This window comes from Sciurus carolinensis, chromosome 13, assembly GCF_902686445.1.
Source record: "Sciurus carolinensis chromosome 13, mSciCar1.2, whole genome shotgun sequence".
Taxonomy (NCBI): domain Eukaryota; kingdom Metazoa; phylum Chordata; class Mammalia; order Rodentia; family Sciuridae; genus Sciurus; species Sciurus carolinensis.
The window spans coordinates 72,533,399-72,550,887 of record NC_062225.1 but is presented as its reverse complement, the minus strand read 5'-3'; the positions used below and the strand labels follow the sequence as shown (position 1 = coordinate 72,550,887).

General features: G+C 36.3%; 1 protein-coding gene across 2 annotated transcripts in view; it reads left to right on the top strand.

Annotated features, from left to right (window-relative positions):
- Babam2 (BRISC and BRCA1 A complex member 2) overlaps positions 1 to 17,489 on the top strand; it is a 404,865-nt gene that overhangs the window by 85,445 nt on the left and 301,931 nt on the right. For both annotated transcript variants that reach the window (XM_047523282.1, XM_047523280.1), the window contains exon 4: positions 6,530 to 6,624. In XM_047523282.1, the coding sequence (XP_047379238.1) occupies positions 6,530 to 6,624 (95 nt within the window). The remainder of the gene's footprint in view (positions 1 to 6,529; positions 6,625 to 17,489) is intronic.

Genomic DNA, 17,489 nt, shown 5'->3' with positions numbered 1-17,489 from the left:
CATCTCCAACTCTTGGCAATCACTAATCTACTTCTGTCTCTGTGGATGTGTATATTTTGGACATTTCATATAAAAGGAACCATATAATAATATTACAACAAATGGCCCTTTGTGTTTGACTTTTTCCACTTAGCATGATGCTTTCAAGGTTAATCTAAATTATAGTATGTATCTTTTTTTTACTTATAGTTGAATACTATAAGTACCATTGTATGTATATATTACATTTTATTTATCCATTCAACATTTGATGGACATTAGTTGTTTCCAGTTTTTGGCTGTTGTGAATAATGCTGCTATAAATATTCACTTAAAAAAGCTTTTGTGTGGACATGTTTTCAGTTCTCTTGGGTGTATACCAAGAGGAGAATTGCAGAGTCAACGGTAATTGCATGTTTAACTTTTTGAAGAACTGCCAGACTGTTTTTAAAAGTGGCTATAGCATTTTATATCCATGCAAGCAGTGTATAAGGGTACCAGTTCCTCCGTATACTCACAATACTGTTATCTGTCTTTTTTATTATAGCCATCCTACTGGGTGTGAAGTGATGTCTTTGTTATTTTGATTGTACATCCCTGATGGCTAATGATGTTGAGCGTCTTTTCCTGTGCTGATTGCCCATTTGTATATCTTGGAGAAACAACTAAGAATACTCAGCCTGTTTAAAAATTGAGTTATGGGGCCTGGGGCTGTAGCTCAGTGGCAGAGCATTTGTTCAGCATGTGCAAGGCCCTGGATTTGATCCTTAACACCATGGAAAAATAAACAAATACAATAAAGGATGCTGTCCATCTACAACTACCAAAAAAGTTTTTTAAAAATTGAATTATGTGTCTTTTTATTCATTTGTAAGAGTTCTTTATATATTCTATGTACAAGTCTTTTATCAGTCATAATTTGCCCAGTTTCCTCTGATTTTGTAGATTTTCACTTTTTAGATAATGTCCTTTGAAGGAGAGACACTTTTAATTTGATGAAGAAGATAAATATAAATATCTTTGTTGTGGTTGTTGTTTGATTTTTTTTTTTAATATCTAAGAAGCTGTTATTCAGGGTTCTCCAGAGAGACAGTACCAAAAGAAAGAATAGATAAAGATATATGAGAAGAGATTCATTAGGGGAATTGACTCCTGTGATTATGGAGCTGAGAAGTTCCATGATAGGACCTCTGCAAACTGTAGGCCCAGTATGCTGGCTCCTAGCATGTCCTGATCCACTTGGAAAGCCTGAAAACCAGGGAAGCCAGTGGTATAAATCTGACACGAAAGGCTGCAGGACCCAGGGGTCAACTGGTTTAAGTCCGGGTGGGTCTTCCCCACTAGTTCACTCAGACTCACATGCCAGTCTTTTTTGAAAATGCTCATATACATTGGTAAAATAATGCTTTACCAGTTTTCTAGGTATTTCTTAATCCATTCAAGTTGACACCTAAAATTAACCACCATAGAAATGATTGCCTAATCCAAGGTTATGAAGATTTGCTCTTATGCTTCCTGAAAGATGGATATAGTTTTTGCTGTTACATTGTTTACATTTTGCTGATCCATTTTGAGTTTGTTTTTGTATTTGATGTGACTAGTAGGGATCGAAATTTGTGGCTATCCAGTTGTCCCAGCACCATTTGTTGAAAAGAGGCTTTATAAAAATATAACTTTTAATTGTGCAAAATATATATAACAGAATTTACCATCTTAACTCATTTTACGTGTACATTTCAGTAGTGTTAAGTACAGTCACTTTGTTGTTCAACTAATCTTCAGAACTCATTTCATCTTACAAAACTGAGATTCAGTACCATTGAACAAAAACTCCCCTTCTTCCCTCTCCCAAGCCACTCCACTTTGTCTCCATGAGTTTACTTTAGATATCTCATGAAAGGGGTACGATATAGTGTTTGTCTTTTTGTGACTTATTTCACTTTCTGTAATGTCTTCAGAGTTCCTTCATATTGTAGCATGTGTCAGAATTTCCTTTAAGGTTGAGTAATATTTCATTATATGGATAGAACACACATTTTTATCCATTCAGCTGTCCTTGGACACTGTGGTCACTTCAAGTCTTTGGCTATTATGAATCATGCTGTCATGTCCAAATATCTCTTCGAGACCCTGCTTTTAATTTTTTCGGGTATATGGCCAGAAGTGGAATTGCTGCATCATATGGTAATTCTATTTTTAAATTTTTAAGGAGCAACCATTCTGTTTTCTGTAGCAGTTACAACATATTACATTCCCACCAATACCCCATAGGGGGGTTCCAGCTTTTCCACATCTTCACCCACATTTGTTCTCTTCTTTTTCTTTTTTCATTTCTTTTCGATAATAGCCATCCTAGTAGCAAAAAGACTCTTTTTGCCCTACCGAATTGCCTTAACACCCGTGTCAAATGTCATTTGACTATAAGTGAAGGCTTATTTATGGAGTTTGAATTCTGTTCCATTTATCTTTACATATCCTTATTGCTCTATCACACTGTGCTTATTGCTGTGACTTTGTAACAACTTTTGAAATTGTCAAGTAAAAATCCTTGAATTTATTCTCTCTCTCCAATTTTAAGGTTCTTTTGGCTAGTTGAATCCCTTGCATTTCCATATGACTGTTAGAATTGACTTCTCAGTTTCTGCAAAGAATCCAGCTAGGATTTTGATATGCATTGCATGGAATCTGGTCAACTTGGGTAACATTGCCACTGAGCAATATTAAGACCTTTGATACATGAATGTGAGATACCTTTCTGTTTATTTGATCTTCTTTAATTTCTTTCAACAATGTTTTATAGTTTTCAGGTAATAAGTTTTGCATGCCTTTTGTTAAATTTATTTCTAAATACTTGACTCCTTTTAAAGCTATTATAAGTGAAATTGTCTTCTTAACTTCTTTTTTGGATTGTTAATAGTGTACAGAAATGCAATTTGATTTTTGTACATTTGTCTTGTGCCTGGCAACCTTGCTGAAATTGGTTTAATTAATTCTTATAGTATTTTTGTGAATTCATTAGGATTTTCTATATGCAAGACCATATCCTCTCTGGATAGAGGTAGTTTTGCTTTTCTTCCCAATCTAGATGTCTTTTATCACTTTTTCTTGCCCTGGGTTGAGTCTCTGATGATGCTGAATAGAATTGTCCAGAATGGATATCCTTGAATTGAATTTTTAATATTTACTGGTTTGGAAATAGTTATTACTGACAGTGCTCTTTTAAGAAGTTGAAAATCCAACTTCTAGTTCTTCTATTATACTAAGTAATAAAGTAATAATTCTTCTATCAGAATTTATTTATTATTTATTTGTTATTTATTTTTTGAACATTAAGACAGAATAGATTCCAGCATAGCTTTTTCCAAAACTCTCATGCTCTGTTTTTTCTAAAAGTAACTAAAGTAAGCCAACTGAAGGAATTTTAAAAACATATTTTTAAAGAATTGCATGGATAAAAAAATCATATGGCTTTTCTTAAAGAATCATGCTTGCCATGTGTTTGAAAAGATTGAGTAATCTGGACATTCATGTTGTCTCTGCTAGTGTAGCCATTGCTTGTATGAATGCCATTATTGTTGGCACTTTTGAAGTTTATCATTAATAATAGATAGAGTTGACAATCTGAGATGATCATAGAAGAAGGAGAGGGAGAGGGTGCTTGTACTACTTTTGATAATCGAATTCTACACCCAGCTTCTATAGGGTATATTTTTTTGCTTAAGCTTATTTCCTCCAGAAAGCTCTGGGAGCAATCCTGCTTTCCTTTCTTCTTTTTTCTTTCTTCTTTTTAGCAGTCCTTAGAATTTTCATTAAAATGTTACTAGTCTGAGAATTAAAAAGTTGAAAACCATGAGACACACAAATAATAAGGATTTCAATTATTTTAATGTCATGCTTTATTCTTTTTTTAAAGCTATGCCTTTGCCATTATGCATGTTTTAAAAAATATTTTTTAGTTGCCAATGGACATTTATTTATTTGTTTATTTATGTGTGGTGCTGAGACTCAAACCCAGTGCCTCACACATGCTAGGCAAGTGCTCTACCACTGAGCCATAACCCCAACCCATGCTTTATTCTGTATTTTAGATTTTCTTATTATATAGATATTCAATTCAAAAATATTTCTTTCATGTTTTGAACATTTTTCAAGTATGTACTATATGTACTATACTTTGCCTTCTCAAAGATGTGAGATGAGTATTAAGAATTCCTGTTTTTTGGATGCTCACAGTATGCTTAGGAAAACCAAGTAGAAGTACTCACCTTTTTGCTGTGTGTATGTCTTATCTCCCTCATTAAACATAAGCTTTTGAGCATAAGTATCTCTATATCAACACAGTGTATATCATAGTGCCTCATGGGTAGCTTGTGCTTATCATGATTTTAAAAATTAATAGAACAGTAAAACAATATAAGAGAATTTATAATTAAATACTCAAGTGAGTGGTATGACCGGACTGTGTTATTGAATTTGAGAAGTAACACTGATCAGTATTTTCCAGGTTTATTAGGGAAGACTTTGTGCAAGAGAAGATAATATGAGCAGGCTTACAAAGGATGGGAAGAACTGAGCAAGAGGAGAGAACATTTCACTGGGGTGTTTTAGCATTTGAAGGGCATTCAGTGGAACATATCACCTGGAAAGAAGATTTGTACTGGTTCGTGGATTGAGAGAAAGGTGGATAAAAAGATAGGAACATATTTTGGACATATTAAATACTAGTTTGAGTTGAACTGGGTGGCACATGCCTGTAATCCCAGTAGCTTGGGAAGCTGAGGCAGGAGTACGGTGAGTTCAAAGCTGGCCTCAGCAACTTAGTGAGGCCCTAAGCAACTCAGTGAGGCCCTGTCTCTAAATAAAATATTAAAAAGGCTGGAGCTGTGGCTCAGTGGTTAAGCACCCCTGGATTCAATTCCTGGCACCAAAGGAAAAAAAAAAAAAACACCAAAACAAAACAAAGAAATCAAGTTTGAGAAGTTAACAAAAAAAGAAAATAAGTTTGAGAGGTTTGCCTTTACCTCATTTGACATTAGAGAATCATTGAAGTTTTCTGAGTTTGGAAATTTTGGGATAGAATAGTACTTTAAGAAGACTTACTAGGTGATGGCATATATTATGGTCTGGAGGACAGCTAACACTAGGATGCCGTTTTTAAAGAGAGTGTGATTGAGTTCTTTTAGTTTTTCAGCTTTTTCATAGCTGGGTTCTTTGATCTTTAGTGCCTAACATAGTACCCAAAGCAAAGTTTGACTCTTTATTCAGTGATTGTATGACTGGGTAATTCTGGCATGGGAGAGCTGTTAGTAGGAAAAAAATCCTCATTTTGGGGGAAGTAAAGAGACAACTTGTTTTATAAGAGTATAAACCGTATGTGTGTGTGAGTTTGAAGATGACGTTGAAGTTTCAGCATGGGGTCCTTAAGGAATAGTAGTGCTGGCAATAGGGAGAGGGGCTAGTTGGCTAGAGGAAGTGGGGTGGGAGCAGGGACAGACATGCTCACGTTTTCATGCTCGCTGAGTCTGACATTGAAATGCCGAGTACATAGATATTTAAGGGCTCAAATTAGAACTGAAGTCTGAATGTTTAAATTTGGATATCATTATGTAGATTTATCATTCAAACAATAAAAATGATTGGACTTATAAAACTGTAGTGTGCACGTGTTCAGAGGTTTATGTGCACTTATACAAATATATATACCCTGACACACTGAAACCCAAAATGCGTATTAGATTGTCAATAAACTAATCTTATTAGTTTTAGCAGAATAATGGGGACTGAATCTTCTGATGGGTAAAGGGGGAAAAGGAGTTGAAGAAGAGGAGAGAAAAGAAACATAGAAGTAGGAGAGCACAGATTTGCCCATGACCCTTTGAAACTGGTTTTACATTTAAAACTACTACTACTACCAAACATGTAGTACTCCTGTTTCACTTGTTGAGTGCTTATTGTATGCAAGACACTAAACTAGACACACTCTTTCCTTCTCTTTTCACAACGAATTTGTGACATCAGTACTATTGTATTCCCCTTTTACTGCTGAGGAAACTGAAATCTAAAGAAGTTGAAACTTGCCCAAGATCTCTGAGCTAATAGATAATGAAAGGACCTTAGGAATATAAATAAAACTTTTTTAAAATTCCAAGCCAGTATTCCTTCCATTATACAAAGGTATGTATGCATAATTTTTTGTAAGGCACAAACTATATTTATACTGAATCAGTTTTCAGTAAAAGCTTCTTAATTAGCAGACACTGATTGGACAGTAATGTTTCCTATAAAAAGAATCAGCATGTATTTTGGATGGGGCTGCTTCAACTTTTTTACTTGGGTATTTATATTCATAGTGTATTCAACTTTTTTGATTGTGTGTTGTGAATGTTAATTTAAAAGAAGATATCAGTTCTTTCATTTGAAGAATTAATCTTTCATAAGTACTAGGTCTTATGAATCTAAATTTCTTTAGGAAGTTTTTCTGATACATTCTTCAGAATATTCATACATTAACAAGGAAATAATAAGGGCCTGCCTTTTTCTTTTATTTCAGGGGATATCATTTTCAATGCCCAATACCCAGAGCTGCCCCCTGATTTTATCTTTGGAGAGGATGCTGAGTTCTTGCCAGACCCCTCGGCTCTGCACGTGAGTACTCAGTCTCGCTCAGATGATCTTCCTTTGGTGAAAAGAAAACAAAATTGGCTTTCAACAATTGCCTAACAGATACATTTGTCAAACATGTGAGTTTTTTCCCCATCCCACTTTTCTTTATTCCATGGAGTAAGTATAACTTTTCAGGTGCCAAAATAGTTAAAGAAAAGATTTTTATTCATTGAAGTTTTGGTTTCTGATGATTTCAAATCAATGAAAATCTCCAGCATATTGTTTGAAATATTTTTACTTCAATTTAAAGAGACATATTGAAAACATTTTCTTTGTTTCAACATGGTATTTTATGCCTGCAATCAATTTTCTAATGTTTACTAACACTTCATCACAGGACTGGTTTGGAGAGTGTTTCTTGACTTTTAAAGAGGCTGTGTGTGTGTATATGTAGAAGTGAAAGTGGCAAATTTGGATTTGTATGCGTATCATCTCAGTATCATTTATCAAAAGGGTAAAGACCAGTTTCAGTGGTCTTTACTAAGCAAAACAGAAATCTTTGTAGTTGAAATAAAACGTTTTGGGAATTAAAGCAGGAATACTCATTATTAGGGTAAGAGGTGGTAGCACTTATCAGAGCACATGAGTTTTATATAAAAGTTGTGTTTTGCATGGCCGATAGAGAAAAACATGTGCCGTTTAAATGGTTTTAACCAGACAAAACAACTTTCTTTCCCGTGTCAAATTCAAGTTTATTGTGATGTCTGTACTATAGAAGTTTAATTGTTGTTTATAACTATGTTCTTAGTTTCATTTTCTGGAATTTTTTTCGTGTCATTAAAGTTGTGTAATTAAAAGTTTTGATGACTTACTTTGAAATCTTTGCCTCCCCATTCTTTTTAAAGGGGAATCATTAACCAAAACCTAAAGAATGATTTTAAAATTTAGAACATAGCTATAAAAATGCCATTGGCAAGAGTAGGATGGGTATGTTGTAAAATTTGTAATAATTGAATATAAGCTGTTATTTTATTTGATTTTAAACAGGTTGTAAGTTAAATGTGGCCCTTTTAGATGCTATGGGTCATAAATTCACTCCATATTAAAGTTGAGATGCTTACCTGCCAGAAGATGAGGCGGAAGTATCACTATAAGAGAACTTGCCTTCCGTCTGCTCAGTGGAGGGAAGCATATGCTATATGCCAAAGATGTGTCACAGGCTAAGTGCCCTGGAGTTTAAAGAAAGTGGTCAGAGAAGCTTTGCAGAGTAGGTGAGGTTTGTATTCATTCTTGAAGAATAGAATGAAAATGGAGAGTGTGGCAGAGTATTTCAGGCAGGGGGATGGCATAAGCAAATGTGAAGGAGCCATGGTTTGTATAACACATTGCAGAAGAAGGTACTGACAGATTTACTGAAATGGAAGTTGGTATAAGAAAGGGCTAAAAAGGGTTAGAAAAATTGGGACAAGATCATGGAGTACAGTGAATGCTGGACTAAGTGCCATTGAAGGAAATGATAGGCGAATCATCTAATGACAGTGTGGTCAATATAATGGATTAAGGAGAGATCAAACACCATAATTGAGAATTGTTGTAAAAATCCATTACATGAATGGTATGAGTCTACATCATGTATGATAGAAACGAAATGATGTACCCCATTTGTGTACAATGAATCAAAATGCTGCCCATAAAAAATCAAAAAATAAATAAATAATTAAAGAAAATACTATTTGAATAAAAAATTATCACATATCTGAAAAAAAAAGTCCAGGACAGAGAGAAGGGGCTTTGAGCTAGGATGATGCAAGAGGGAACACTCTGAGGGAAAAGATGAGAAAGATGTGTTTACAACTTCTTTTTTGAGAATTGCCTTTACAGTTTGTAGTGCATATCTTCAGTATTGGCAAATATTGTGGATGTCGAATTTAAAGAAAATACCTTAAGATTCATCTTATTTCACTCTTCTATTTTAGTGCTGAGGAAATTTACATGATTTATATAATTCCGTGTCAGAGCTGATATCGTAATTCTACTCTTTTGATGTTTTTGTTCCTCAGTGTGGTTATCACATGTAAAAAAAAAAAAATTAACTGAAAAAGAACAGCTGAAAAAATCAGAGCACTAGATCTCCGAGGAAGATTGGAAATGTAAGGGAGCACTTTCTCTTTAGTGATAGTTAATTTAAGGCCCGAGGTAGGCTTACTCAAGGCTTCTTTGTGGACCAGTGGACCGGGAAAGACCAGATAAGCAAGCAAAGTACACCCCTCCTAGTTGGGTGTTGTCCAAATAGCCTGGGAAGTTACACTTGATATCTGTCAGGTTAAAATCCAGGACAGGGTAAACTGTAAGGCCTCCTCCCAGCAGATGCTATTGGAGCACAACTCACCTCAGAAGACTATTCATTCAACTCTAAACAATTATGGTTTAGTTCTTGGATTTAGTTCATACTTTCCTTCCTTTCTTGAAGTGCTCAGAGCACAGTCACTAAGAACCTACTTGTCTACATATGGTTCTTAATGAAGAGGGATTACGTGTTTCATCATCCATGGAGAGGAAAACAGAAGGTCTAGACTTCTCTATTGAAGTATGTGTTGCGGAAGGGAATGAATATGTACCCTTAGAGTCTGGGAGTGTAGTCCAAAGTAGTTCCTGTGGCAAATATGATATTTCTTTGAAGTTTCTGGATTTTATCTTAAAAATGTATGAAAATTTTGCATTTGATTTTGCAATATTTATTAATATTAATATAATATTCTACCTGTATTTTTAAATATAAAATTTTAAATATTTGAGGAAAAAATAGCTTCTCCAATGTGACCCAGTTTGAGAAATATAGTTTTAGAGAATATATGTGATTTATTTAGGGCAATTTATTTAAACCTGCTGTTCCCCGCCTGGGGGAAAAAGAAAACGAAAAAAAAAAAGAATAAAGGAAGACGATTTGAAATATAAGATAGTAAAAGGCACACATAAGGTTTATAGAAATATGTGCAGGGTCATGACATTGGATGAAGCCACCTCCTTCTAAACTCAGAATCATCATTTGAGTTCCTCTGAGGAACTTTGAGATTTTCAGATGAATGTAAAATACTAGACAATACCTAATATAGAGATAGATACCTCATGGCCACCAGAGAATCAGAAAGTCATTGAGTAAGGGACTTAGTGGTTCATTGTTCCTAATTCTGGACATATATTGGAAGAATTTGGAAAGCCTATTAAAGTAAAGCTTCTGGACCCCACTGGACCCGGAATTGGATCCTTTGGGAACCCAAGGACTATTAAATTTTCTTGGCTGTTTTTATGTACTTGTCTGTGAACTGTTAATTGGCAACCACTGACTGAATAATCTTTTGTAGAATCTTCTCCAACAGAAAGCTTTTGTCTTTCTTTCTTTTTTTCTTTTTTCTGCTTTCTTTGTTTTTGCAGTCCTCGGGATCCATCCCAGAGCCTTGCACGTGTTAGGCGAGTGCTTGGCCACTGAGCTGCATCCCTAGCCCGGGTGTTTGCCTTTGCTTGACATTATTTCCATTGAGTGTCCTTTTTCATTTGGGGGACAGCACTACTTTTAAGAAAAAAAAAATTTTTAATTTTAATTTTTTATTTATTTTTTTAAATTTATTTTTATTGTAAACAAATGGGATACATGTTGTTTCTGTTTGTACATGGAGTAACAGCATACCATTTACGTAGTCATACATTTACATAGGGTAATGATGTTTGATTCATTGTTATTTTTTCCTTCCCCTCACCCCCCCATGCCTCTTTTTCCTCTATACAGTCCCTCCTTCCTCCATTCTTGTCCCCCTCCCACCGCCCCATTATGTGTCATCATCCACTTAAAAGCGAGATCATTCGTTCTTTGGTTTTTTGAGATTGGCTTATCTCACTTAGCATTATATTCTCCAATTTCATCCATTTGCCTGCAAATGCCATGATTTTATTATTCTTTATAGCTGAGTAATATTCCATCGTATATATATATATATATGTATATATTTATATATATACATATATATATATATATATATACCACAGTTTCTTTATCCATTCATCAATTGAAGGACATCTAGGTTGGTTCCACAGTCTGGCTATTGTGAATTGAGCAGCTATGAACATTGATGTGGCTGTATCTCTGTAGTATGCTGATCTTAAGTCCTTTGGGTATAGGCCGAGGAGTGGGCTAGCTGGGTCGAATGGTGGGTCCATTTCAAGTTTTCTAAGGAATCTCCACACTGTTTTCCAGAGTGGCAGCACTAATTTGCAGCACCAAATGTAATTTGCAAATGTAATTTGCAGCACCCACCAGCAATGTATGAGTTACCTTTTTCTCCACATCCTCTCCAACACCTATTGTTGATTGTATTCTTGATAATCGCCATTCTAATTGGGGTGAGATGGAATCTTAGGGTAGTTTTGATTTGCATTTCTCTTAATACTAAAGATGGTGAACATTTTTTCATGTGTTTGTTGATTGCTTGTAGATCTTTTGTGAAGTGTCTGTTCATATCCTTAGCCCATTTGTTGATTGGGTTATTTGTATTCTTGGTGTAGAGTTTTTTGAGTTCTTTATAGATTCTGGAAATTAGTGCTCTATCTGAAGTATGAGTGGCAAAGATATTCTCCCACTCTGTAGGCTCTCTCTTTGAATTGTTGATAGTGTCCTTTGCTGAGAGAAAGCTATTTAGTTTGAATCTATCCCAGTTGTTGATTCTTGCTTTTATTTCTTGTGCTATGGGAGTCCTGTTAAGGAAGTCTGATTCCAAGCCAACAAGTTGAAGATTTGGACCTACTTTTTCTTCTATAAGATGCAGGGTCTCTGGTCTGATTTCAAGGTCCTTGATCCATTGTGAGTTGATTTTTGTGCAGGGTGAGAGATAGGGGTTTAGTTTCATTCTGTTGCATATGGATTTCCAGTTTTCCCAGCACCATTTGTTGAAGAGGCTATCTTTTTCTCCATTGCATATTTTTAGCACCTTTGTCTAGTATTAGAAAATTTTATTTATTTGGGTTTGTGTCCATGTCCTCTATTCTGTACCATTGAGCTTCCTGTCTGTTTTGGTGCCAATACCATGCCATTTTTGTTACTACTGCTTTGTAGTATTATTGAAGTTCTGGTATTGTGATACTCCCTGTTTCATTCTTCCTGCTAAGGATTGCTTTAGCTATTCTGGCTTTCTTATTCTTCCAGATGAATTTCATGATTGCTTGCTCTATTTCTGTAAGGTACATCATTGGGATTTTAATTGGAATTGCATTGAATCTGTATAGCACTTTTGGTAGTATGGCCATTTTGACCATATTAATTCTGCCTATCCAAGAATATGGGAGATCTTTCCATCTTCTAAGGTCTTCCTCAATTTCTTTCTTCAATGTTTTGAAGTTTTCATTGTAGAGATCTTTTTGTACAGGGTGAGAGATAGGGGTTTAGTTTCATTTTACTGCATATGGATTTCCAGTTTTCCCAGCACCATTTGTTGAAGAGGCTCTCTTTTCTCCATTGTAAGTTTTTGGCACCCTTGTCTAGTATGAGGTTACTGGACTTATGTGGGTATGTCTCTGTGTCTTCTATCCTGTACCATTGGTCTACCTGTCTATTTTGGTGCCAATACCATGCTGTTTTTATTACTAAAAATGCCTTTTTATTTATTCAGGCTTTCTTTAAATTTTTCAACAATGTTTTATAATTTCTAGACTGTGAGTTTTACACTTACTGTGCTGTGTTTATTCCTAAGTACTCTACTCTTTTTTAGTGCTATTGTAGGTGGTTTTATTTTCATTTCAGTTTTTCATTATTGTTATATAATGAGTTGATTTTTTTTTTTTTTTTAATCTTGACCTTGTATCTTGTACCCTCATAGTTCTGACTTTTTTGGGGCTGGGGTACTGGGGTTGAACTCAGAGGCACTCAACTGCTGAGCCACATCCGCAGTCCTAGTTTTATTTAGAGACAAGGTCTCTCTGGGTTGCATATCGCCTCACTTTTGCTGAGGCCGGCTTTGCACCTGCAATCCTCCTTCCTCAGCCTTCTGAACCACTGGGATTACAGGTGTGCACCACCGCACCCAGATAGTTCTTTTAATGTGAAGTTCTTCTACTGAGCAAAAATCTTTTTACAGTCATATGTTCTTTTTTCCCTCCTCCTTTTGAAAGGAAGTAAATTTGTTGAGGAAGCTGGATTACTATATATTTTGATGTTGAGATGTGATTATAAAATGATGACATTTAAAAAAAAATTCTTAACTGCTCTTATATCATTTCCCAAGCTAGAAGTGGAAACAGCATTGCAGTAGGCTCTTAATATTTTTGAAAACTAATTTTAAAATCAACACTTAGAAACTCTAGTAGATTTTCTTTATTGCTTTATTTTATGTATGCTAATAATTCATTCATCAAACCATTTAATTCAACACTAATTGAATGTAGGTCACTAGGCTGTGGCGATGAGGCTTGGGCTCTGCTCTAGCTGTGTTCCCTGGATTGTAGGGGACAGGTGGACACAGAACTTTAACAGTGTGAGACCAGCATGCAGGTACAACACTTACTATGTAGAAGAGAGAGCAGTCACTGTATCTTGGTGGTAATCATGGAAGAATTTTAACAAAAAAACATGAAAATCATCTGGGTAACATTGGTTTAGAAGTATTTTTCAGGGCCAGGGTCACTTAGAGTTGATTCTTGGCTTGAAAGGTTGTTATTTGTAGAGCTTTTTTGCTGTTTATATTTTTTCAAAGTTTTTTTTAGTTGTTGATGGGCCTTTATTTTAATTTTTTACATGCGGTGCTGGGAATCGAACCCAGTGCCTCACACATGCTAGGTAAGTGCTCTACCACTGAGCCACAACCCCAGCTCCTGAGGTTTGTACTTTTGCTCTGAACCTGGCATCCTAAGTTTTGGCTGACTTAAAAGGCACTCCTGCAGTGTAGGTTAATTTGTTAGTGGTTATTCTTCTACTGTATCCTCTTCTATCCTTGTCATACTGTTTTGTGTGTAATATTATGAATAAGCATTGACTTAGTGGTGTCCTCCTTTATTAATGCAGAAGTATGCAAACCAACAAAAGACAATTGAGGAAATGCTTGTCCTTTGGTATTTATTGTACCCCGTATGTCCATTGTTGCGTAATGTGGAATTTTGGCTTCAAGGGGTCTAAATTTTAGGGAGGAAAGATACAGATATGTGAAAACAAATAAATGGGGGCTGGGCCTGGAGCTCAGTGGGAGAGTGCTTGCCTGGCATGTGTGAGGCACTGGGTTCAATTCTCAGCCCAACATAAAAATAAATAAATAAAAATAAAGGTTCATTTGCAACTAAAAAATCCAGATTAAAAAAAGAATACAAATATATTTTATGATTAAATGTTGGAATAATTGCTACAAAGTACTGTGGGATAATTGAATAGTGTTTTAACATACACAGTATGATGTAAGTAGAAAGGATGCTCAATAGATGAGGCAGAGGCTTCATTATAATGAGAAATGGAAATCATTGTAGGTTGGAATTATGGGATTAAGATCACCTTGATACAGTGGTTTGGAAGGCTGAGGCAGGAGGATCTGCAGTTCAAAGCCAGCCTCAGCAAAAAGCAACACACTAAGCAACTCAGTGAAACCCTGTCTCTAATAAATACAAAATAGGGCTGGGGATGTGGGTCAGTGGTCAAGTGTCCCTGAGTTCAATCCCTGGTACTCCCTCCCCGCTAAGAAAAAAGATCACCTTGAAGAAGTTGGGACTTGTGCTGAGCCTAAGTGATGGGCAGGTTATGCTCTGTCACCCAGTTGCTTCTCTCACCTCTTCTCCTTCCATTGTGCTTCTTACTGACTCCTCTCCAGCCACACAGGCTGCCAGACATTCTAAGTATGCTTCCACCTGAGGGCCCATCATTAGGAGATCACCATTTCCATTTACTGCCTGAGATTCTTCCCCCAGTTATCTGAATGACTTGTTCCTATCCTTTCTTTAAATGTTATTATATTAGAGAGGCCACTCCCAGTGTCTCTGTACAAAGTAGTAGCTCCCATTATTCTCTGACATCATTCTCCATTTTCTTCATTGCATTTATCACCATTTGATGATGTTTAGTTGCTTATTTATTTGAGGGTGGGGCTTAGTGGGAGGAATTTAGGTCTTTGGGACTTTTCCCTTGAGGGGAACATTGGGATTGCATTCCCTCTCTCTCTGTCTTTGCTTCCTGGCTAACATAAGGTGAGCAGGTTTGCTGTACCATGAGCTCCTGTCCATGATGTGTTTTGCCCCACCACAGGCCCCATGTGATGGGCCAAATGACCATGGACTAAACCCTCAGAAATCATATAAGCTATTTATCTCGGGTATTTTGTCCCAGTGATGGAAAGCTAACATATTTGGTGTCTGTCTCTGCTGGAGTGACCAACTGTCCTGTTTTGCCTAGGACTAAGGATTTTGTGGGATGCAGGACATTCAGTGTTAAAATGGGACAGTTCCAGGCAGACTGGGATAGTGGATCACCCTTGTCTCTTTACTAGAGTGCCAGCTTCATTAGAGAGTGAATTGGTTTTGTTCACTGCTAGTAAACAGAAGACAGCCTGGTGTGTTAAGGGACAAACATGTATTTATGAGATGAACAGGTTTCCTTTCAAGTTGTGTCTTCCTTAAAGGACTTGCTGGTTTTTAAGAATAGAAAATGTACTTCAGAATAAAATTTCAAAACAGTAGCAAAAATTTTAATGTTGGAAAAATTTGGGGGATAGAAATCAGCTAACATAACCTCCAAAGAATGATTTTTGGCTTCTGTTTTGCAACACCCTGTGGTAAGTTCAATTGCTTCAGAGGGTATTTTGAAATTCTTTTCCCCCAAATAATGAGAATTCATTTTAATTCAAAATAAACTTTCATAAAGGAAGGGTAGATCATGATTTAAACGAGAAGAGCATGTTGCAATCTCATTGTGAGTTTGGAAACTACTGCTACCTGAGTTCCTAGTTTGAAGACAATAAGGGCCATTTACTGTTTGGGACAAATTCTTCGGGGTCATACACTGCAGCTGCTACTCACTGGTGGTTTGAGTTCTTCCTTGACTCTCTGCTTGCCTGGAATGTGAGTGTACCAACACCTTGTCATTTTTCCTCCTCTGCCCTTTACTGCTATCTACAGAAAGACACCTTTTGAATGAATTCTTGTGAAGTAGTTCCCATCCCCTGTATACATGAAGTTTATGCTACAACTGCACCAAGCTGAAATGGACTGATTGCATGTCACACTATTGAAAAATGCCATCCAGACATGTGGTGCTCCTATTCCCTAGACACTTCCAAGTGCCTTGGCCTACAACACATTTTAAAATAGAACATTTTCTCATTTTTAAGATTCTTTTTCGTGCCTTATTTGAGAGCTATAAAAGACTTATCTTTGGCCCTCATGCTGAACATAGTGCTCAAGATGGATAAGTACTGCAACTTCTAGTGCAAGTGCCGGAATGGAGGTCTATGCACAGGGTTCTGTGGGAACAGAGAGCAGCACTTTACCATAGTCTGCCTGCATAGTAAACGTCAGGGCCGTAGACACATATGCTGCTTATTTGTACATAGCATGTATTTTAATGTGACTATGGTTAATGAATAACATAACATATGGAGGAATGAGTGCACAAATCACAAGTGTATATTGTAATTTCCTAAAGTGTATGTCATCTTTTTGGGGGGAGTACCGGGGAATTGAACTCAGGGGCACACGAACACTGAGCCACAAGCCCAGCCCTGTTTTGTATTTTATTTAGAGACAGGGTCTCACTGAGTTGCTTAGTGCATAGCTTTTTTCTGAGGCTGGCTTTGAACTGGAGATCCTCGTGCCTCAACCTCCTGAGCTGCTGGGCATGCACTACTATGCCCAGCTCAAAAGTGTTATATCATTTACTTTCCCAAAAGTAACACATCCACACAACTAGGGCCTTGATCAAAGAACAGAACCTTTCCTACTATCCCTAGAACAGAGACCCTGTGCCTAATAGAAGAAAAGGTAGACCCAAATTTTCATCATATTGACTTAGGACCTTACTTCCTTAATTAGACTCCTAAAGTGCAAGAAGTAAAATTAAGATTCAATAAATGGGATGGATTCAAACTAAGAAGCTTCTTAGCAAAGGAAACAATCAATAATGTGAAGAGAGAACTTACAGAGTGGGAGAAAATCTTTACCACATGTACTTCAGATTTAGCACTAATCTCCAGGATAAAGAACTCAAAAAACTTAACACCAAAAAAACAAATCCCAATCAATTAATGGACTAAGGAACTGAACAGATACTTCAAAGAAGAAGAAATAAAATAAATCAACAAACATATAAAAATGTTCATTATCTCTAGCAATTAGAGAAATGCAAATCAAAACTACTCTCAGATTTCATCTCACTCCAGTCAGAATGGCAATTATTAAGAATCCAAGCAATAATAAGTGTTGGCGACTTGTGGGGAAAAAGGTACACTCGTACATTGCTGGTGGGACTGCAAATTGGTGCAACCACTCTGGAAAGCAGTATGGAGATTCCTCAGAAAACTTGGAATGGAACCATCATTTGACCCATCTATCCCACTCCTCAGTTTATACCTATTACAGTGATACAGCCACATCAACGTTTATAGCAGCTCAGTTCACAAAAACTGAACTATAGAACCAACATAGATGCCCTTCAAAAGACGAATGAATAAAGAAACTGTGGTATATATACACAATGGAATATTACTCAGTCTTAAAGAAGAATGAAATTATGGCACTTGCAGGTAAATGGATGGAGCTAGAGAATATCATGCTAAGTGAAATAAGCCAATCCCGCCAAACCAAAGGCCAAATGTTTTCTCTGATAAGTGGGTGCTGATCCATAGTCAAGGGAGAGGTAGGGAAGAATGAAGGAGCTTTGGATTGTGCAAAGG